The sequence below is a fragment of the Synchiropus splendidus genome, chromosome 15, assembly GCF_027744825.2.
Source record: "Synchiropus splendidus isolate RoL2022-P1 chromosome 15, RoL_Sspl_1.0, whole genome shotgun sequence".
Classification (NCBI taxonomy): Eukaryota; Metazoa; Chordata; class Actinopteri; order Syngnathiformes; family Callionymidae; genus Synchiropus; species Synchiropus splendidus.
Genome location: NC_071348.1, coordinates 8483528 through 8507819, shown reverse-complemented (window position 1 = coordinate 8507819; position 24292 = coordinate 8483528). Strand labels below are relative to the sequence as shown.

The window sequence follows — 24292 nt, the reverse complement described above, 5'->3', positions numbered from 1 at the left end:
TGCTGTCGCCCAAAAGTTGAGCTTCACAAGCAGTGTCTTGATTTTAAGAGCGTTTTTGACTTGAAAACCCCTCTAGTGTCCACATGTATCAGGGGGTAGACTCAAAGGAAGAGATTAGGAATGATCCACATTTGGTTGTTAGGAATAAACTTTGCAAATTTTCCATGTATAATCACAGACACCGGCTCCATATTGAATCCACTTCTACCTCTCAGTCTGTCACCTCAATAGCAGGAGACTCAAAGATTTAATTCCAAGATAGTGTACTCCCTTATGATCCACAGATGCCAGGTATTGATCACACTGCTGACAGCCATGGTGATTGTAGATTAAAATAGATCTGCTGGATGAGAAGACACGTGTGCACGGCGGAGTGCAGCTCTTCTGGCTGCCAGCTCTGGGAAATGGTCCAAATTTGATGTGCTGGGATAAAAATATGTACCAGCTTATTGGTGCTTCTGTGGCTGATAAACCAGATCAGAGAACATCCCACCGGAATTGTGGTAGTGATGAGTAAGTTTTGGTTTGCAGGGACTCATTTACAGAGGATGGGATGGGTTTTTATGGACGGGGAGATAGTGGAGGGAGTGTGGGACTTCAGGGTCTTCGAGATCAGAGGGTTTTGCTCAGGGTGAGAGGAGTGAGAAGACCAAGCTGTCCATTATTCAACTGATCTGTTATATCCTTACTTATGGTCACAAGTATTAGGTGATGATGAAACTGGGAGGAGGCCCTGGGGCTGACCCAGGACTTATTGGTGAGATGCTTCAAATGAGGAGAGTCATGGATGGTTGGTCCCCAAATGTAGTTGTAATCCAAAGCAGAATGTGTTGTTTTGATTGTGGCCAAAACGAATTTCTTATGAATATAAATGACATTTTGTGGCTTTCAATGAGCCTTTCAAATGGTTTTTAGCTGTTTACAGTAAGTGAATTGTGTTTTTAAGTCTGTCTTATGATCTTCTGAACTTATTAACTGGTTTTAATAACTTGTTTAAGATGTTTTAATGCGATTGGTTTCTGTATATCGGACCTGGACAAAGTGCGACTGGGGGCCATATCTGGCCCTTTGACTGTATTTATGTAGCCCTCCTGGAGTATATAACTATAAAACTGACATTGTCTCTGACATCTGTGTCTCATGCATTGTTTTTATTCATTGTGATGCAACTGAAACATAACTTTCTTCTTATTTTTTGCTTTTTCTGTTGCCTATTTTAGGACTATTTAATGACCCTTAAAATACATTAGAATTCAAAGTAGATTTTGAAATGTATGAGACCCATCAAGAATCTTGAAATGGAATGTGGTTTAAATGAAATAAAATACAACATTTTTGTGCATTTTTAAAGTGTAATTTCATAATCTTCCGTGATGTTATTACTTGACATTTATTTTAAATTTTCTCCCTTCCTCTTTTCTTTGAGTTTGACTGCTCCTCTCAACAGTAACAATATATAACCTGGCTCATTAGGAAATTTACTTGCCCACCTCTGCTGTACATATATATGCAAAGATTTCAATGCAAAAGAGAAGGATGCACATTAGGGCCCCGCACATTAGGAAGAGTTTTTCACTTTGGAAACTAGCAATGACTTACTTTACAGAACATGACAGGCTACAACCCAGTGATTATTATATATGTTAAACAAATGTACTTTTCATTTTTTTTTGTTCATACGCATGGTTAGCATAATTAAAATAACAGCCGCATTCCTTTTGGAAACTGTTAGAAACGATAGTAAACACCAGCCAGGCAAAAAAAATGCTTTTTAAATGACTAAACTCTTGTCTCAGCAGGGTGTCCAGAGTTTCGTAACTGCTCAAACGTTCATTGACTCTCGCGTGGTTTTAAACACTCCCTGTAACTTCCTGAAGGCAGCATTGATGTTGTCGGATGTTTTGATCAAGCACTGAAGTCTCCCACTGACACCGACAACACAGTCGCGGAAAACGCTCTCAGCCCCTGAGCTCAGAAGTCTGGTTAAGATGTCTATTAGGCATCAAACATAGATGTAACCATTGAAGTATCTACTATCTATATAGGTTGATAGATAGATGTATGGTAGATAGATGGATAAATATATGGACGTATATAGATAGACAGACAGACAGACAGATAGATAGATAGATAGATAGATAGATAGATCAATAGACAGATAGATAGATAGATAGATAGATAGATAGATAGACAGACAGACAGACAGACAGACAGACAGACTGATAGATAGATAGATAGATAGATAGATAGATAGATCGATCGATAGATAGATAGATAGATAGATAGATAGATAGATAGATAGATAGATCGATAGACAGACAGACAGACAGACAGACAGACAGACAGACAGACAGACAGATAGATAGATAGATAGATAGATAGATAGATCGATAGACAGACAGACAGACAGACAGACAGACAGACAGACAGACAGACAGATAGATAGATAGATAGATAGATAGATAGACAGATCAAGATAGATAGGTAACCCACCAGAGATTCTGCTGGACAGTGAAAGTGCTCTTTGGTGGTTTCATTCATTGGAAGTGTTTTATGACCTCCATATTTCCTGAATGCTGGTGGTGTAACTTAAAAGATCTTGGCTTGTGATTAATCTCCTGAATAGCCCGAGTGTTGTCGCCCGCCGGTGATGGAGGAGAAGATGGAGAGAGTGATTTCAGACGAGCAGGTTAACTGTAGCTAGCTGATTCATGTTTGCACTCTCAGACTCAGCGAGCAGCTCCGCCGCATACATAATGGATCAGTGTAATGACTTTGCCTAAAGAGCAAAACTGCCCGTCCTCTCAGCAGAGCGATGTGGGGCTCATCAAAACTAATGAGAAGCAGGTGGAGAATATCAAAGTGAGAGGACCAAGCCCGTGTTGGTCGGAACGTCACCTGCGAATGTGTCCTTGAATGTCCCAGACCCTTTTCTCAACGTGTCATTTTCATTTGGGGTTTTGACATTTAGCTCATGCTCTCAGCCGGAGGTGCGGGCCGGGAATGAGAAGTGATGTGTGAGTGGAGGGTGTTACTCCGGGACGAGAGAGAGCACGTCGACGGCACAGACTTGCTGTGAGAGGCTGTGCGAAAGTGGGACGGCGGGTTGTGTGATCGCAGCTCTCAGATCTTTCCCACCTGCTGTTGCAAACTATAAACTAGTTTGACTTGCTAATAAAGTACACGATTTTTGAGGTGATTTCCTGTGAGATTACGTGAGCTTGTGACTCCAGTAACTGATGAGGATCAGCACCTTTGGGCTGATGGTACCCGTCCACCTCAATATGTGCTTTGCCCTTCAGCAAAAAGGGCGTATGTTCAATTCCAGCCTGAGGCAACACTTTGAGCAAACCACTCTGTACAGAGTGTGTATGTTCTCTCTCTGCCTGCATGATGAATTGGTGACCCATTCGAGGTGTTCCCCGTCTGTCGATCCAAGTCGCTGGGGTTGGCATGGCACTCCATTAGAGAATAAGCAAAAGAAAATATGATTAAATTATTGAAATCCTTTCCCAAAGCATTAGGTTAGTCAGTCCCTGTTTTGAATATTCATGCCAATCCAAAACTTTGTTGGGTTACTTTCCAAGGCATCGCAACTTTTGGAAGTTCATTTGTCGCCGGCCCACTGATAGCCTCACCCACTCTAATCTTGACATTTGCAAAGCATTTCATTTCTTTTATATGCTTTTATATTCTGCTGTTTTCAAATGAAAGTGCTGCAGCGCCCCCTTGTGGCTCTAATGTCATGTAAAGTCTCCTGAAATTAAATGAAATTACGAACTAATAGAAGGTCAAACTGTAACTAAAGATCCAGCGAAACCTTGGAGAAATCGAATCACTTTCTCAGAACTTCTTAAACAAATAAGAACACTGTTCAATATTGCTAAGGGGTTAAAACCGATACGTGGTTGACTTAAATCGGGGGATGGTAATGGCTAACCTCACAAAGAAATTCCTGGAAACACTAGCATCAAAAAAGAGTGGCCAAATCTGCAGGCGTATCTGGCGATGCGTTCAGGGTCAGCTCCTTAAGAGCACTGGTGTGGCACGTTTAACTGCCTCTAGCAGTGAGCGCGACAGCGTTTAGTGAAAAGAGAGAGAACGAGAAAAGGGCAGGAACAGGAAGTAGGACACCAAAATAAGACCAAACTGGAGCCGACTATGACACCGCCGGTGGCAATCTGATCATCGAAGCGCAGCAAGCTTTTAAAACAGGGCAAAACAACACGGATGCTTGTTGACGTTAATTCAGTTTGTTTGTTTTGGTTTTTAAATAGAGCCAATTACGTGCAATTTGGAGAATAGCTTTCGTGCATATGCATGTGTGTATCAGCACTGCACACTTGTGTTGTCTATTTGTACTTTATGCCATGGCATTTGAATGTGATGCTATCCTTTTAAGGTAGTATTTTTGTTATGTTGCTACGCTACAGTATCCTGTATGGGCTTCAGAGATTACTGTTTGCCACAAACGTCCACAACAGGAGCAGAGCCTCAGTGGGCTCCTGAGTGTTTTTATCATTTTGAGAATAATCTTAACCCATTGATCCGTGCACATTCAGCTTGCTTGCTTCTTAGGTTTCAGGCACTTTAAATTCTTCCAACTGGAACAAAATTGATGTTTGATCAGCTACAGAACAGCAGACTCCCCGCAGAGAAAACAATTTTGGCCTAATGAAAGCGCTTGTCTCGCCTTTAACGTGTGGCTGAGAGGCTCAGAAATCTCATGGCTTTTGTTGTGTCTCTCGGGACAGCTGACCTGGTCGGTCCGTGAAAGAGTGTGATGTTGCTGCTCCCATAATAAGGGCCATAAAACAGCATTTAAGGAACTCACAAGAGTTTGATGCCAACTCACAGTGACAGTAAATTAAAATACGTGGAATAAAGGTGAAGGTTTTCTATGTTAACTTGACTAGAATCCTCAAAAATCATTCAGATCCGGGATCAATCGGCAGAAACAAAACCCCCAAATCCAAATGATTCGCTCTAAAAAGTTGCTACTTTTTTCTCGCAGTCCAGACCCTGTGGCTAATATATACATTTTCCAGGCTAAAGTGTGTCGTGCTGACAAAAATATTGATAATTGTCATATCAAGCTGATGAAATCACAGGCGGTTTATTTATCGGTTTTCAAAACGCACTGAGTCGATCTCCTTGAGGAGAGGAGACAAGAAGCAGCAGCTGAGACCGGCTATGGTGTAGGAGCGAAAACAGCACATTTGAGCGCTTCAACATAAAAAAAAGATGGGAGGAGTTCATGATTTAAATTCAGAACATTGCCCAGTTTGTTTCATGAGTCAGTCTCCGCTGCTGGACCCTGTTTACCAAACTAGTTTAGAAATGATCCTCATGCATTTTTAAACATCTACGACACAGACAGCACCACTGCACCCGCGGCTTATAGACTGCTGCTGCTTATGTATGAACAAGATCTGTTTTCCTTCTTAAATTTAGTGGGTGGAGCTAATATCCCGGGGCACTCCATAGTCCGGAATTTACAGTCTTTATTTTATTTGTGTTTACTTTATTTGTGGAGTACTTTAACCACCACAAGTCCAATAGGTGCTTATAGTTTTACTGCAGAATCGATCCCCTGATTCTTTGTGGTCAAGACTTATTGGCTACGTTTAAACAGAGCTTTTCTCTCTGAAAATAATGCAGCCACCCTCCAGAGTGAATCATTAGCAGGGAGATCCAGCTTCATCAACAAGGTCGTAATGAGAGCAAGGCGTTTCTGCCTGTCAGGGACGGGGCCTTCAGTGTCAGAGGCTCTGGCCCTGGTTTATGACCAGAATTCTAGTATTTATTTTCCATTAATTTGTATTCGGTTATTCCAAACAGCTCTTTTTTTTTGAGTCCCAGCTGACTTGAAGTGAATTAGCATGGGGCTGGTTTGTTATACCAGTGAGATATCAAACATCCTCTGCTGGGTTGGTGGCAGCCAAGTTGGACTCGCAGAACATGTCTGTAGGGATCGGCATACATTTTCTCTATGTGAGTGAGAGTCATACAAGACCTCAGTAGCTTTTGGAAAACAAGGAAATTATGAGGTCTCAGACACTCCGATCCATTGACAAGTCGGATGTTCATCAATCTCAATGTATTTGGGTCAAATTTCCAGGGTTTATCAAAAAATATGATTTCGCTGATGTCAGCTGAGCTGTCTGTCATTCTAGCCATCCAGAAATGCCATTTCTCGCAAGCCATGTGAGAAGAAGTTGGAAGTGATTCAAGTTGGCGTTGCTCAGCAAAGTTGTCAGCGCACGATAAACATCATTTGTCGCGAGTTTGACACGGCAGACTGAGGAATCCGCATCACCTGCTTCAGAGACAAAAGTCATTGTTACAAAAGCGAGCGAAAATTGTTTGACAAACAGTGGCTCTACTGCTCAACATCTGTCACAATACAGACGATAACATACAAGAATATTCAGGGCAAATAACCGTCAACTTTTCCTCTGTTACAACCTCATCTCACTGCCAGGTCCCCGATATGATTTAAAAAATACCCATGAAATCGCCCATACCATTTAAAAAGGTACATTTAAAAGGTTTTTAAGTACATTATTTATCTCCAGTGATAGAGACACATTGCCAGATAATGACAATGTAATAAAGCGATTAACTTAAAGCAATAACTGAGTTTTGTTAAAACCATTTTGAAGTCATTACTGGATTTGAGTACTTGAATATTTATTTAGAATATAAAATATTACAAACATACTGTAGTTATGAGCAGTAATATTGTACATATCGTATGAATTTATATTGAAATTGGGAGAGATCTGACGCAGAAGAGTTTAAACTTTGAAGAATATTGGAGATACATGTTTCCCATTAAAAGTTTTTTTACAGAAATACTGGCCTAATTTGACTTGCTTTTATGGTGGAGTGTGTTTACTGTCAGAGTTAGATTTATCTGCGATCTATAATTTCTCCAGACGGGTGGTCTCTGGCTCTTCCCTGTGGGTCTACGTCAATTTATCTGCAACATAAACCTCCGCTGTAGCGCATAACTTTCTATTTAATGACAGGTAGGAAATGATTCTCGGTTAGGAGTTAAAGAACCAGAGTGTCGTCTTAGGAAACCCCACAGTTCTGCTGTCACACCAGCAAGAAATTCATGCCGCTATTTTCAGCGCCTCTGTAAGAAGCTTCATTAACCGCACAATAGAAAAGCAATTTCATAATGTCACTTTTCTCCCAGCCAGAATGATTAATCTTAGAAAGGAAGCTGGGGTTCGACCTGCTTCCCACCGAGAAAAAGAGAGAGAGAGGACGGTGTGAGGCTAGCCGTGGCAGGCGGGACTCTGAGCTTGGGGGCTATTAGGGAGTACAACTTAGCCGTGGGACAAGAGCCGAAGTGTTTTCTTCCCTTCTTTCTGATAGTTAGCTGAATAAGCTGATCTTAACCCCGAGTGGCTCTCGTGAAACCCCCTCCTTGTCACTGTTGATAAATGAGATTGCTGTAACAAGAGAATGGAGAAAAAGGAATCATCAAGTCCAAGAGGGAACTGAGATCCGCGCGGCAGCTGAAAGTGACACATTTCCAGGGTGTGCTACTTTGCCGATCTTGTGTGAGTGTCAGAAATGTTGTGTGATCTTGCAGGCAAGTGTGATCGACACGTCACTCCAACTGTGTTACCAAACCTTGGTAACACTTTAGATTGGGAAACACATATTGACTGTTAAAGTAATTACTTTTTTATTAACGCTTAATACTTGGTAGTTATGGTGTTGTTTAGAGTAACTATTCCACAGTAAAATCTCATCAGTCTTAACAAGCACTAATCTAAAAAGCCTAGACACGTGTGGCCGCCTGCTGACCAAAATCACATGTGGGAATTCATTTCATTGACTTACGGGTGAAGAAAAAACTCCATCATACCACCTCCATCATTTTTTACAGCTATATGGTAAACACCATATTTTTTGGCTGTAAAAATGTAAAATGTAAAAAATGTTTTCCTTGTTTCCAGAATTCACCTGTGAAATGATCTGAGAGAGTCATTTTTAATATTTTTTGTTTGTAATAACATGTTTTTTTACACCAAGGTTTTTAGAAACCACTTCGTACATTCAGTACACGACATAGTGCATTTATAGGTTGTTCATAATAATGTATGGTAACCTATGACAAGGTGTTAGAAAGTATTGTAAGATGTGTAATAAAGAACCCCTAACCCTCATAAGACTAAAGGACATTGTTAGCCGGGTGGTTTCCCTGTGCCCCTTCAACTAGTGCCCCTCCAACTGACTCTCCAAGTTTAACACATTCATCTGCTGAATACAGATTTCAATATGAAGTCTTCCATTCAAATCGCAGATTTCCACCCGAAAAGCCTCTCAGAAGCGTTTCCTACATCCTCCGTCGGCAAATGCTAATAAGACCACGCTCCTCTTTCTTCTCGCGCACATTACCTTACATATCACAGTCCTGATCCTGCTTCCCGCCAGACGAACGTCTCCACGAGCAGACTTACAGCAAAATCTCATGTCTGAGGGTGTGTTAAGTCTGATCGCCACATTCGAGCCGGATGCTCCAGCCCTAATCTGTCTAGCAGCAGAAATACTTACCAAAAAATGATTAAGCAGCGCTGTGCTTTAATTTGCAGTGTGCAGTCAATGCTCATCATTGAAAGAGAGACCATACGTCAGCTCAATAAGCTGCCACAACAGCGTGACACCATCACAGCTGGGGGAAGAGTGGACAACACTGCACCTCTGACATGTGTAATGGAGTATTTCCAAACAGATGCTTTCACCTGATGTCACCAATTATCATATATGGGACAGGTGGCTTACCTTTACGCAAAAAACATTGGATAGCAGCCTCTGCGTCCACAAGGCTTATTGGTGCTCAATATTTCTACTGTCAATATCACCGGTGGGTTCTGAAGTTCCTTCTTGCTGCCGATTTCAACCCAAAATGGACTGGAGAAGCATGGTGAATACACTTCCCATGAATGATGCTGCACTGAACAGATCTGTTTAGTAAATCATGAGGGTCAAAGTGGGGGAGGCCCGAGGATGGATGGATGGTCGGCAGGGTCAGCGACTTAGCTAAAGCACTTCTCTGCTGGTAAAATATGAGCACATGAGCGGCGGCAGAGGTTAACCAAGCGGGTCCTTGGTGGGAACATTCGTCACCGTGCCTGACAGATCCGTCTCCACTGACCCTTCAGGCAGGATGACAGACGTCACGTCCTGACTGAACTGCGGCGGGACAGTAGCAGATTCTTTTAAATGACTCCGCTAAGGACACGGTGGAGAAGGAATCTATGCTGGGCTAGCTATGCTAGAGTCTCCCCCTGGTACTTCCCCTTGTTCCCAAACTAAAGGCTGTTGTCGCCCATTTGAAATGAAGCTGTAATGTACCTGAACCTCCTCCTTTCAGGTTTTTATGCCCTGAATTTCCACTGTAAACTACTGGGGTAACTATGAGGTTGCAGCTACCATTGTTATGCATGAAGCAGTAGCTGAGTTCGGAATCCATTTTTTATTTTTCCTTGAGCTCAGTGGCTTTGTGCAGCATTGTTAAAGATTTAATAGGCGTAAGGTTAGTTCCACAAAGAACTGTGCTTCACTGTGAATGAAAAAAAAGACTTTGAAGACTTTTCACTACATTTGAAAGAAATTATTTTTGTGCCCCATTAATAATGTTATATATATATATATATATATATATATATATATAGAGAGAGAGAGAGAGAGAGAGAGAGAGAGAGAAAGAGAGATTAATTCTTAAGTTTGTTGTTTGTTTTGTTAAATTATGTGTTGAATATTCCTCAGTCTTCAATGTCTGATGTTTCTAAATGTGTTGCTATTCCAGGGGTTATTACCTTTTAGGGCCCACAGCTGGGGGTCATTAATCATTCAAGGGTCTTGAAGTTTGACAGTTAATAATTCGGTTTAACTGAAATATAACTGTTCTACTAGGCTCCAACAGCAACAATGGTACTTGTTTATTGCCTTGTTTATTGACTAACAGAAGTTGGTAAAAGTTAAGTGTCTAGCATAATTGTGTCATTCAAACTCTACCGCATCTTTTTTTTTTTTTAAAAAAAGGAACAAGTTGGCCGAGTTTCAGAAGTGGAGAGGCGAGCCAAAGCCCTATAGCGGGACGGCCGGTCTCCTGACAGCATGCTGCCACAGTCTATGTAAAATTAATGTGAAGAAAGGAAAGTGGAGGAGAAACCGGAACAGTGTACGTGAGAGAATCTCCACTGGGGCTGTTCCCAAACAAACATCGCACAGTATCCCCAATTCTCTTTATTTCCGAATGTGTACTTTCACTCTACTCATATCTGTTCATGAAAGTTGCCTTCAGAGTGCTACATTATGGTGTGGAGTATTGGAAGCTGGCATGTCAAACTGCCGGTAAAACTCAGGACCATGTATGCTTATCTCTATGTTTGTAAAAGCATTTGTAAGTTGACTGTATTTTAAAATTCATTTTAAAACATGAAAAAAAGGGTGATTTTCTCAAATACTGCAACATAGAAGCTCATGTCCATGAGGTGATCCGCTCTGAAATGTTGCTGCATCGGGAGAGTTTGGTAGACCCTGGCTAGCATCATGAAACAAAGCCCTGTGAGCCGATTTCACGTTCCATTTATGGTAATGTTCAACTGTCTAATAACGCTTAAATGGAAAAGTTTGTAACGTCTGCCATCTTGATTGAGTCCCACCCCCTGGCAGATTGACCTACTTTTTTAACACTTCTCCTTCTGGTCACCCCTACTCCTCCAGCCATAGTAAACGTCAATCTTAGTTTAGACGTTTCTCCTCTACATTTCTCTAAAACTAACATATACCGTCTCCCATTATGCAGTGGCAGGTGTATGAATCATATGCCTCCGCTGTTGCTGTGTCATCTGTAATGACCTGTCTCACTCGAGGTCTGTGTTCTATCAACACTGCGATATGCAAATTTATGACAGACTCATAAAAGTGCTGCTTTTCCATCAGCCCCCCCCCCGGTGGGCCGCAGTTACAGCTCATTCCGGGTCTGTGATCACCTGCTGTCTGCCGCACCGCACTTGAGTTATGGCTGTGTACTCCCCGATCACAGGGACGCGTCATGATGGGGCATTACGTACACCTGGGCACCTTCCTCGCTCACGGCAACCCGCCAAGGTCACATGACTAAATAGAAAGATACGGCAGCAGAATCCCCGTGGGGGGCTGATAACTGACAGAGCCCATTACTGAACAGAATGTACTACTCTATATAGCACTCTATATTTTCTAAATGGCTTCCTAAATATGGTGGAATGGGCGCTTGTTTGTGACCCGATGTCCCAGATAGCGGTCAGGTTCTGAAGAGCCATTTATATGTTTTATTAATGGAGACGTCTCAGCGATGGTTTACCAAGCTCAGATATACAGATAATGTCAGGAGACTCAAGTGCCGCAGCCGTATTTATAATAAAGTTTCTCTATCGAAAGACCTGAATCCATGTTTCATTTAAAACCCTACCTTTCCCTCCCACCCAGCTGCATCCATTTCTACAGTCCCCACCACCGTCCATTGCTTCTAAGCTCAATAAACTTTAGCACTCCAGTGTCAAACCACGGCCGTGTTTTCAGTTCCACTGTTCAAACATGCAAATGATTCTGGGTCTTAAAGCTTTTCCCATTAAATTCCTGGTCTGTTTTCTTTCCTTTTTGTCTGGTGTTTCTGTGGAGCCGTGCTGTGCTGGTAACTGATGTAGAAAACTGCCGCCATGAGTCACTCATTTCTACCTTTTACCATTTTAATTAAACTGTTGCTGCCAGTCAGAGCTGCTCATTATGCTGTGCTGAATAGTTAATGTCTCGGTAGGTGAATCCCGGGTCGAGTTTTCCGACACTTCCCAACACTTTTGAGTTCTTTACTCGTGAACTCGTGAGGGAGGCTGACAGTTGGCGATGACCGTTGTTTGATAAATATTTCACGCAAGGTCAGCAGTTCCGCTGCATTTGATCTGCGGCAGAAACTACTCTCACTTAAGAAAGTCTGACATGTTTTTCTACTCTCCCCTCAGGTCTCTATGTGTGACTCTACCATGGACCACATCATCTGCTACCTGCTGGTCCTGGGAGCCACAGTGATGATCACCCATGCCTGCCCCAAGTACTGTGCTTGCCAGAATCTCTCCGAGTCCCTGGGTACATTATGTCCCGCCAAAGGCCTTCTTTTTGTGCCGCCGGACATCGACCGCAGCACGGTAGAACTCCGGCTCGGGGGGAACTATATCCTCCGGATCACGCAGCAGGACTTTGCCAACATGAGCGACCTGGTGGACCTGACCCTGTCCAGGAACACTATCAGCTACATCCAGCCTTTCTCTTTCGGTGACTTAGAAACTCTGCGATCGCTTCATCTGGACAACAACCGCCTGTCTGAGCTCGGACCGGATGACCTGCGAGGTCTGGTGAATCTTCAGCACCTCATTGTGAATAACAACCAGCTGGGGTATATTCATGACAAAGCCTTTGAGGACTTGGCTCCGGCCTTGGAGGACCTCGACCTGTCGTACAACAATTTAAAGTCTTTGCCTTGGTTCTCAGTCAAACAGATGATCAACCTGCACCAACTCAGTTTGGATCACAATCTGTTGGACTTCATCCCAGAGGGCACCTTCACTGACTTGGAAAGGTTAGCAAGACTGGATCTGACGTCTAATCGACTGCAGAAGCTACCCCCTGACCCCACCTTTGCACGGGCCCAGGACTCGATCAGCTTGACCACCCCCTACGCCCCTCAACTCTCCCTGAGCCTGGGCGGGAACCCGCTACACTGCAACTGTGAAATGCTGTGGCTGCGGCGACTTGAGCGGGACGACGACCTGGAGACCTGTGCCTCGCCCACGGCGCTTAAGGGTCGGTACTTTTGGAATATAAAAGAGGAAGAGTTTTTGTGCCAGCCACCTTTGATCACACAGCACACGCACAGAATGCTGGTGTTGGAGGGCCAGACTGCTAGTCTACGCTGTGAGGCCACCGGAGACCCAACGCCTACCATCCACTGGATCTCTCCAGATGACCGGCTACTCGGCAACTCCTCCCGCACCGAAGTCTTCTCTAACGGAACCCTCAGCATCACCATCACCACCTCCAAAGACTACGGCACCTTCACCTGCATTGCCGCTAATGTAGCCGGCGAGTCGATCGCCTCAGTGGAGGTCTCCATCGTCCAGCTCCCTCACCTCAGCAATGGCACCGGGCAACCTTCCCAGCCCAAGTCTCGTCTCTCTGATATAACTGGCACCTCCAGAATCAGCAAGGGAGTCTCAAAAAGTCAGCCAGAGAAGGCCGTGTCGGTCTCAGAGGTGACGGCCGTGTCAGCGCTAGTCAAGTGGACGGTGAGCAAGTCAGCGCCCAAAGTGAAGATGTACCAGCTCCAGTACAACTGCTCTGACGACGAGGTGCTGATCTACAGGTAAGAATCTCATCATTTATGAATACATTTTTGTGAGTCATCAATAAACTAGGGAACAATTTTTGTATGATTTATTTTATTGATATAATTTATTTATAATTTTATTTATATAATTTAGGTATAATTTTATTTATAATTGAATTTATAAGTTGCATTCAGTTATTGCTTAAAACAGGTTTGTTTTATTTCAAGTTTTAACAAGTTTGTTTTATTCAACTAAACGACTGTAAATGAATTAAATATTTTTGATGACTGAAGACAAACACTAGTCAAAGTGGGTGCACTCTTTAAACTGGGTTGGTGAAGGGGTTGTGATCCATGCGGTCAAGCAGTTTAAGTTTAACCAATCAGGTGTCAGCTGAAACATGCAAGTTGGATGGAAAACCTGCACCATTTCGACCCTTTGAAGACCAGTTTGAAGACTCCTGTCCTCGACAGTGTGTACTACAAGACCCAATGCTATTGGGTCTTGTAGTAGTACAAACTATAGTGACATCTCAGTTGTTCCTAGTGTGCTCCGCTACGCTCATATTTGGGTCAGAATAGAAAGATTTTGTGATTTATTTTTCACTTTGCTGTCACTGAAATTAGGTAACATTTCTTGGAAAAACCACTGACACCATCTCTCTGCGTCCCTCGCACCTGACGCTGTAATACATTCATGCTGTTCGTCTGAAGGAGCTCTCTGATTTCCAATTACAGCATGAATTATTTGGACTGTGCTATTTTCGCTTTGCTGTGAAAACTTGCTGACAAGAAGAAACACCACCACTCTGATCCTGTTATTTCAAGCACCAGCACCGCCTGAAGCACATCGCTGTTGGTTTGTGCCATTTAGAAATCCCCTCAGATACTTTTAAGTTGAATAGACAAAATCATACCCACTTAAAGGAGAGAGCTGCGTTTGAAGAGACCATGCGAGAAAACAAGGAGAGTGATGTCGTGTGGAGATCGTATCTCCCACTGCTCCGACCTTATCCAGGGAAACTAGCTGTGCCATATTTATCAGAAACAGATACTTTATTTACGTCTTTTTTGTCACATGATGCTTCTTTCTATAAGTGATTTCTGGCCTTGTTGTCACTCACATTTGATCCGACTCACACAACAATAAAATGAGATTTGACATTACAACTCATGTGTTACCCAGAAGTTCATTTCAAGTTATTCGGAAGTTGGATGAACATAATACTAAAAGTTATCATCATAGTTATTACTATAGGGGGCCTGTAAATTAATCCTAAAATAATTCATTTTTTTGGTCATTAGCAGTACAAAACAGCTTCCTATTGAATTCAGTGTTGAATATAAATCGTGTTAAATTTGACCCACATGCAAAATCATTTCTTTTGGATCTGTCTTTGGTTTAGCAGCTTAGCACTCAGCACTCTAACATCTGTGTTATATATAGCAAGTCCCAGCAAGTTCAGTTAGTGAGAGAATGAGAACACATTTCTACTGAAGCATCATGAGCCACGTGGCCCACTAGATGGCGCTCTCTGCTTAGTAATCATTCACTTGAAATGAATATTTTAAGAAACCCTTCATCAGCTCATCTCCCCAGCATTCATGCCCTGAACTTCAAAAACATAAACCTTGAGAAGACTATGCCTGGACCATCAAGGTCACCAATGGAGCCACAAAAACGGATCATTTTTCAAAATTCAACACAATGTGGCAGAGAAGAGGAGCAGAACTCTGCTCCTGCCTCTTCAATGTTTGAAGGAAAAGCAGACAATTGGAGTCACTCAATCCTCCTTATCTCTGCTTGACTTCAACCCACAGCTGCAGGCTGGTTCAACTTTTCTTTGGGAGAAACTTTTCAGATTCCTAAATCCCACTGGTAAGATCTCAGAACCTGCGATTGATAAAGGATAATTAGTTTAAGTCTAGCCTCCGGCAGAGAGACTTCCAGGTCGACTCTCGACACCACCCTGGTCGTCTCCCATCTCATCACCTCTGCAGGCTTCTCTACCCTCAAGTGAAGCTCCACCTCCTCTTCCTCTCTTTTCTATTTTGATCTCCCTCATTTCTCCAGAGCCACAAACGCCCATTGTATCTCTATAGTGAGGCCTGTGGCCATTAAAATAAATGACATTTTCAAAATATATTTTGTTTTTTAAGCCTGTTCTGGCCGCTTAATCCAAGCCCCATGGTTACATCCTATGTAGCCTTTGCATAATGCAGCTGTTTAACTTGTGGATCACGTCAGAGCTGCCTTGAAACCTTTACTTGAATTCGCGTTGCTCCCCTCACTATAGTTTAGATCACCCTCTATTTCCTCCTCTGTTGTCGGCGTGACATTTAGTGTTGCGGCTTCAATGCAAATAAGAGCTCAGTGGAAAGTGGAGCGACGGCGTGATTGATGCTTCTGGAGTCAGTGCCAATCAATTAATTCGTTTAGTCTAATGAGCAGATAATGACTTCCTTCTGAGTGATGAGGGGAGTCCGGATGTTTTCACCTGGCCATGTTTTCCTTCAGGGGGAAAAGTCCTTTGTATTGTATTCGGGTGGTACGCTTAGTTTCTGTGGCACTCCTAAAGAGCAATGCAGTTCAGTTACATAAGGGTCATAAAATTCTACGAAGGTGGGGGCGGATCCCGACTTTATTCCGGTGGGGATGTCAATGTCATAAAAAACGATTATGGTTTCCATATTTATTGGCGGTTATATGTAATCGTGTAGGAAGGTGGCGGAGCTAACTGCTATTCTTTCGCAGCAGTTGACATTAATCTCATCCTATAGGGAGATCCTTTCTCACGCACACGCCTCACAACATGACACATAACGCAGACCGGCACCGCTGACTCTGCTCCGCAGGATGCCGTCAGAAATCTGAATCTATCCTGAAAATTCATACTTTTACTTTATTGTCTACATGAGTGCTGACAGTGACATCATCGCTGTTATGACAACCTCTCATTTCTGCTTGTTTACAGTCACTTAATAACCCGTTGCACTGCAGTGCATTCTATTTTGTAGTCTACTAAAGTGTTTCTAATTTCATCTTCTTGTGGCATTTCAATTTGTATTAATAAGGAAAATTGATTCAACATGAGTTCTTTGAGTCACGTCTGCCGCCATATCGTAAATTAAACTCATACGTCAAGATTCTGTTGTTGTAAGACAATAAGAATTTGGCTTGTGTTGTTTTGACACGATCGATCACCAAAGTAACTGAAAGATATTTTGCCATAAGAATATTGATATATTTTATTATAATTGCGAGTTATACACGCTACATGTTTGTTTTTGGTGGTTTCTCAGGGCCGTTGAGGGAAGGAAACTCCAGGTTGTGTTGCACAACTTTTAGAAGTACTTGGCAACAATCTATCAGAGTATGAAGGAGAAATATGTTCAAGAAATATATTCACATTCAAGTGTACTGAATCAGAGGAATTGATATGTTAACAACATAAGATGATTTGAATTTTGTAGAAGAGCTCTGGGGTTTGATCATTTTAGTCTGTCTGTGTTTTGATTTTGAGCTGAAAGGGACACATATTAGTCTTTGATATCGATTTTCCCTGGACTTTTATTCGTAAATGAGTATAGTAGACAGCATCATTGTGGCGTGAGGAATCCAGTCTGTTGTTGAGGTGAACACCCAACTCCACAGTTTTTATCTCCTGGATGGTGATGGGGCAGGAGGTCTCCCTTTCCCAGGAGAATGATGAATCTGTCCACCATATATCTGTACTCCATTTGCTGTTATCTTTGATGCCATCAGAGAACGTCTGGAGGTGGCACCTTCCAGAGTTGAGTACGATTCAACATCATCTCACATTGAGAGCACAACATTCGACCTTTGTCGGTGAGGTAGTCCATGATCCAAGCCGCCATGTTCCTCTCAAATGTAAGCACTGCTGATAGTGATGTGCTTATGAGGCTTCATGAAACCCTTTTTTTTCAGAGCTCAGTAGGGGGCACTCTAGGTTTTAAAAGGATGTGTGGTTCCATTAACGTGGTTGTTGAAATCCAAGGATTTTAGAGCAGATAGTGGGCTCTGAAAATGAGGTAAGTGTCTCATGAAGCCTCATCAGCCTATCACTAACTGCTGGTTTGCTGCAAGTATTTCAGGCTCTACTTTAGCTTCTTCATTTCAACATGTTCAAGTTCACTTCAAGAAGTTTTGGTTGATCTATTGTTGTTTGGGAAGCAGCAGATCTTCTAGAGCTTTGATGTCGTTCTCAGACAAATTGATAATTATCAATGACCTTCTTGACCAAGTTGGTGGTCTGGATCCAGTCCTGCCGGTCTTCCTTTGTCACCCTTCTATTGGTGGTGCCATGCTGACTTGTGTCACAAATCTAGCTGGTGTTAAGCCCGCTACACAAGCAACTCTGGTGTCCCCCCTCTGAGCACACGTAGACCAGTCCAGTTCATAATTTCAGCAACTGCACCTCTCACCACTTCCACCTGAGGGAGAACCAAACTTTTAATCCACACTAAGCGTAACCTCGGGTCTGTTTTTCACAGTGATACCAACGTCCACCTCAGGATCATCCTGAGTCACTGAACACACTAAACAGGAAAAAAAAATGCTTGCGTCAAAGGCTATAGTCAAAGTGCATGAGAGGACTAGCAAGAAGAGAGGATTTAGAATTTAGCTTAAACAAGCAGAATCATATTTCCCAGCAGCACCTAAATATTTCAGTGGAAAACCAATAAGTCCATTTGATGTGGCCTGGTGGAGAAGAAAGCCTGAAGAAATCAATAGAGATAATGCTTCTGCCCCGATTTGCACCACGACAAAAGTCAGTCCAAGCCTCTAAATTGGTATAAAGCCTACAGACGCTAACAGTGCCGCATAATAGGATTAGCTATTTTTGTCGCCAGCTCATTCTTTGCGAACCAAAATGCGAAGCAGACAAAAGTTGAAGCCCATCCTTCTCCTGTCTCCTCTTCTATACCCTGCTTGGATTTAGTGCCGTTGCTCAGAGTTATCCTAAGGAACGGAGTAGGCCGCTCTACAAATTGCCTTCTGCAGCCGGAGGGAGACGTGAAAATATTTTATCTGTACGGAGACGTGTGAGCCTTTGAGTCTCCGGACTTGATTCTGGTAAATTAAAACGTATTAGCTCGACGTTAGAGAGAACCTGGAATCAATTAGACTCGAACAGTGACGCGGACGGGCACACGGTGAAACTTTTCTCCAGGCTCAGTCGCTGTGTTTCCCCTCGTCCCAGGAAACCAATTATAATTGTGTAATGAAGTGCGGCACAAGTTGTCTGAGAGGTAAAACATTTATTGGAAAACGGCTTCTGTTGTTGTACCTCTGCATGATTCATTGGCAACCCACCAAACACCAGACTCATCTGGTCTCACCATGTTGGCGTCACATCTTCCCATCAAAAGAGGAAGTTCCTTTTTAAGAAAACTTAAAAACATTTTTTCCAAAAGAAGCTAAATTGGATGCCATTCATTGGTTACCGGAGGACGTATATTTCTTACACCACAGTGCCCTCCTCTGTTCAACCTTGTTGGCGAAGGTCTTCAGTTCACATGGCAGTAATAATAGAGGTGAACTGCAGGCTGGTTCAACTTTTCTTTGGGAGAAACTTTTCAGATTCCAAAATCCCACTGGTAATACTTTATGAGATCTCAAAACCTGGTATTTTCTTGTCTGTCGCTCCTGCAATGATCCAGTGGAGGGTTTGTTTTTTCGGCATCTCTGATGTAGTTTGAGGTGAATAGCAGAGGAAGGAAACTGCAGCTGGGCAGCAGTGCAGGGATATCACCCTCAAACCCTCAAAGTATCAGGTGACAAATGATATACAGAGGAGTAGCTGATGTCTACTGGAGTCTAGCTTTCGTGAACGAAGTAGGCGCAATGAGGGCAACTTCCTAGTGTTTCTGGAGTCAGTGATTTGATATCCTGAAAAGTTTTTATGAACCAAAATATTTTATTTTGGGGCTTAAAACAGCACACCTGGAAACATGTCAGTGTCATATCAGATCTTCATGGGTGCTGGAGCCCATAAGCACCCACAGAATCGGCGCCTGCTGATTTAAACACCGGGATGTAACAATAATAGTCCCTGAAATGAAAGTATAGGACCTGAAAGCTTCCAACTAGTGATTTATTGTCGCTCACAAAAACACATAATACTGTCATCTCTACCTGAGGGCAGAAAAAGGTCACAGCTCTCCCCGGACTTCCCACTTGTTTATTTATCCTAGTTCCTGAGCACCGATATCAAACAGACCCTGTGTTCTCTGCAGCAAGACAGATGGTTCTTCCAGATAAAGCCAATTACTGCTGGCTGTCAGTTAAAGCGGCAACCCCTGGGACCGACAGCAGGGGGAGACTCAGCAGGAAAGCAAGTGGAAGACGACTTTAATGATGAAGGGGCCGGATGCAAACATCTCTCCCCACCAGCCGCACCAGATGTTTGTAGCAGAGTGAGATGTAACTGCAAGTCATGGTTTAATTGACAGCACCGGTTGTATTCCATTTGGTATTGAGCAGCAACTTTTCACAAGGAAGAAGAAGTATAGCTCCGTCTTATGTTTTTTATAAGTTGCGGTTCAAAAATGAAATGCGGCCACAAATTGTTCAGTGTGCTGGGCAGCATGGAAAAAATGATTTTCAAGCTCTAAAAGTGCCTAAATGGAGTTTTTAATGTCTCAACAAAGGAGGAAGTGGCGGAGGTCTGAGTGCTTTTCTAGTTGGGATTTTAGTTGCCTGCCATTGTTGTTTGATTTGCTGCTTTGATTTTAATCATTTTAATGTGTTCCCTCCGCAGGATGATCCCAGCCTCCAGCAAGGCCTTCCTGGTAACTAATTTGGTGTCGGGGACACGCTACGATTTGTGTGTTCTGGCTGCCTGGGATGACAGCGCAACCACTCTCACTGCCACGAATGTTGTGGGCTGCACACAGTTCTACACCCAGGAGGACTACGCCCAGTGCCGGTCTGTGTCTAGTCAGTTGGTTGGAGGTACCATGATCCTGGTGGTGGGTGGCATCATAGTCGCGACTCTGCTGGTGTTCATCGTCATCCTCATGGTTCGCTACAAAGCCACCGACAACGAACCTCCGCCCGGGAAGCTTAGCGTCAGCGACACTCACTCGCAAACAAACGGTGGACGACTCGGTCAGAACGGGATCCTGATGCTCCAGTCTCAACCGCCGCCGGAGCCTAAAATCCGGGCCAAAGTCACAATGCAGGACGAGGTTGTGGAGTTCAAGTGTGGATCCTTGCAGAGCAGCCTCACATCATCCTCCTCGTCCTCGGGCTCCACGGTCGGTGGGTCGTACAGCCCTAACAGCACACTTGCAAACATTCTTCGCTCAGCTCCCACCATGCCACGTACTAACCTAGACAACCTCCTCGGGGCGTTGACCTCGCTGGAGCTGCGGGGGAGTCTGGGCCGAGACCAGGCCTCGTCCAGTAACACTACAAAAGTGGCGGCGAAGCCACGCACGGATCGTGAGCCGTTGCTCGGCAGGACCCTAGACTCAAGTCTGAGCCGGCTGCTCATGCTTCCTTTGGACTCCAAACCGAAACGAAGCCAGTCTTTCGACATGGGAGATGTTTCAGGAGCCTCTCAGCAGTGCAGCAAGCCACGCAGACTCAGCAGCATCTGGACTAAAAGAAGCCTGTCTGTGAATGGGATGCTGCTGCAGTGTGATGAGGAGGGGGACACGGGAGGGAGCAAGGGGACCCTTGACAGTGCTGACTGGGTGATGGAGAGTACTGTGTAGAACATCTGCACTGCCTAACAGCTGCTCGGAGAGTTTTTGTTGTGCATGAAACACACTTGTTCCACTCCACGACTCATTGCTCCAGAAGTGACACAGGACTTCTAACTAACTCACTGTACACAGACATGATCGCAGTGTCACAAACTCTACAGACTGCTGTGATCAAATCCTAACATCCATGTAAAGTTTTATATTTTTTATTTCTGAGATTGATCTTGATCCAGTTCAATGGTTTATATAATGTGCGTGTACATATATATACTGTACATATAAAGATGTGACGCTGTGGTTCTGAAGACTCTTTAAAAAATTATAATCGACCAAGTTGTTTGTGAATATGTTGACTTTCTATTCAGAGTATATATTTAAGAAGTTACTTGCTCCGTGTCAAATCTCCTGTCGACATGAAAATATTGAGACACTGTATATACTGTACTGGAAAAGAAAGATGGAGGAGAAGCATAAGCCAAACAACAGAGGAATAGTTCGGATGATGAGATTGTGTACATTAGATTTAGTCTAACAAAAATAAATGTTTCTATGTTTTATTTTTGCTTTTTTCATTTGATTGATTCACCCTGAAAAGACTTTATTTTTGACAAAATGTTGGCAACTCCTTGGTTCAGGTAAGTCCTAGCTGGGGAGCTGCACGTGTTCAGAATGAAATGTGAAGGTGTAAAACAATTTTTCAGCCATCAACGTTGTGGAAATTGGTGAGCTATTTTGGAGGCTGTACTGAATAGCTGCAGATGAGAATTGTACCTTTGTCTCGCTGCTTTCATCGGGTCTGGTGGAAGGGCATTAAGATATAGACAGTTGTGCAGTTTCTGTGGTTTGCAACCAACCACTATACAACAACGGTAACAGTAGATTTTTTTTTTTTGACACTAACTACTGAGATTTTATTCATTACAGATGGCTTGTCCAGTTCCTTCCAGGCTCTATCTATATTGTTTACTTTTGGTTTTGGAAGGCTTTTCCACAAATCTTAGAGTCGATCCTGAAGGACTTAACTCATTACCTTCTGTCACGGAGCAGCTATGTTTTCGACTCGGAGATCTTCTTCGTTGCATGTTGACACATTAGGCATTCATTTCAATGGCAAATGTCCCCTCCTGCAGCATGATGCTGTAGGTTCAATTCTCTGGACTGTCCAGCATGTTTAAAAAGAACATCTGGTGAAGGGTGAAGACATGGGATGGCGGATCTTGGATAAGAGTTTAATATCACTTTGTTTATATAGGACCTCATGTGATCATAAGCTTGACCACTGGTGCTACATTTTCGCTCATGGTCACACAAGGTACTAAAGATACCAAGTGGTGCTTGAGCCCTTGCATCCAAACCCATGATTTCCCCTGAGTCCAGAAGTAGTGCAGAGGTGGAGCTTTTAAAAACGCGATGTGAATTATGTCTAGACATTATTTGCATCTTACTGGAAAGAGCAGTGTATACATTACATCGTACGTGACTCCGAAGCGGTCAATGGAGTGCTTCTTTCGCGACAACGGGGAGGTCAAACGTCAGGCCATTCTTCACAGCACTCGAGAAAAACTGTCTCTTTCAATCCGCAAAGTACCGTGGGATTGATGATCCTCGTGTGATCACGTTTACCGCAACCGCTCAGCATCCCTGTTCCCTTGTCATGTGTCAACAGACAAAATCCCATTTATACAGTCACACCTCGAGTGACTGTCTGGTCTAATCTTGCCTCTTTTTAGAAGATACTTCTTGGCATTCTTTTTCAGCATCAATAAATGCTGTGGGAGGGGATCCATCTGGTTGAAGTGAATTGCCCAATAGACCTGTTCAGAGTTTATAGTAACAGTGTTGAAAGGGTGCGCGAACATTGTGGCAATAGGAGTCTGGTGGAGCACAGTTTTTTGAGGCCTACCTACAAAAGACTGCAAATTTTATCTTCCACTGTATTGGTCGACATGTAAGCTGGTAGGTAGCTAGTAGGCTGAATTCTGCGTAAAAATGTTCGAAAAAGTCCAATTTCAAAGAGGAATAATTGAGATAAAATAAATGTATGGCAATATTGCTGGGTAAAAATTATGGGTGAAATGAGCGGCTTGGCAGAGGATGGCGCTCTTTCGAGTGCCTTTCTAGTATTGTGGGATTTGTTTCTCTATAGTGGGCTGAAGATAACATTTTGAAAACTGTAGGATGTTGTATGTGCCAGTATCGTCAACATCGTATATTCCTTCACCATGTATGATGCAGTTATGTCAAGTTCAGCCCCCCGATCGTGCAGCACTTGGTTTTCAGGTACAGCAGTTTGTGTTCTGTTCATTCAAATGAGAATTCACATCAGCTCCCATTTTCATAAATGAAGTTAAGTGTAGTTTTCCCTGAGCTCATCTGAACTATCTTTGTGCAGCAGCTTGGGTCTTACACTTTTGAATCATCCGGTGTTTTCATTGGAAGTGTTTGTGGAATTTCTTGAGTCAAGAATGTTTTGCTTTCTGGTGGAGATTCATGTCAAGTTGGTGCTGACAACACTCCAGTCCATATCTGCCACCAAGACTCTCCTTTTGCCATCATGTGAACAGTGCGCCCCACTTGGACTGTGAGGACGTGACAACAGTGTATATCTGACTTGTTTGATTGTTTTGCTACAAAGATAAAGCTAAAAATGTACTGTTGCATCGTGTGGTGTCTGAATTTGTCTCATTTGTCTCAGTTGGCTGGTGAAGGACACAGGAAAGAAAACCCACCCTTGTTGTGACGCAGTGTGTCAGCAGTCAAAATCCCATTTCTACAGTCACACAGACGTCATGATTCGAGTGACTGTCTGGTCTAATCCTGCTCCTTTTTAAATGGTAGCAACTCCAACTCTCTCAGCAGAGGATGTTGCAGGTACTGTGCCAAGTATTCATTGTCACACCCACACGAGAGGTCACCAGTAGTTTTCCTCTTGAACAACAATAGAGCGTTCTGATGTTCCATTCTGCTGAAGATATGTATGTCATTCAAGCGGTGGACTTGCAGTGTCCATCCAGTACAGCAACCAACATATTTTCCACACTGGATTCATTCACAGGTTTGTGGATATGTATGTTTTCATGTCTAGTAAAAATGCAAATGCAAAACTATGTATTTAGCTGATTTAGATAAAGAAAAACAGAAGTCAAATATACACAATATCTACTC

The 24292-nt window shown here is 43.1% G+C and overlaps 1 protein-coding gene across 5 annotated transcripts in view; it reads left to right on the top strand.

Annotated features, from left to right (window-relative positions):
• The window catches only part of lrfn2b (leucine rich repeat and fibronectin type III domain containing 2b), a 90726-nt gene extending 66974 nt beyond the window's left edge, over positions 1–23752 (top strand). For all 5 annotated transcript variants that reach the window (XM_053887562.1, XM_053887564.1, XM_053887561.1 and 2 more), the window contains 2 exons: positions 12030–13426; positions 20176–23752. In XM_053887562.1, coding sequence (XP_053743537.1) covers positions 12036–13426; positions 20176–21136 — 2352 coding nt within the window. In that variant the 5' untranslated portion in view covers positions 12030–12035 and the 3' untranslated portion in view covers positions 21137–23752. The remainder of the gene's footprint in view (positions 1–12029; positions 13427–20175) is intronic.
• Positions 23753–24292: the final 540 nt, after the last annotated feature.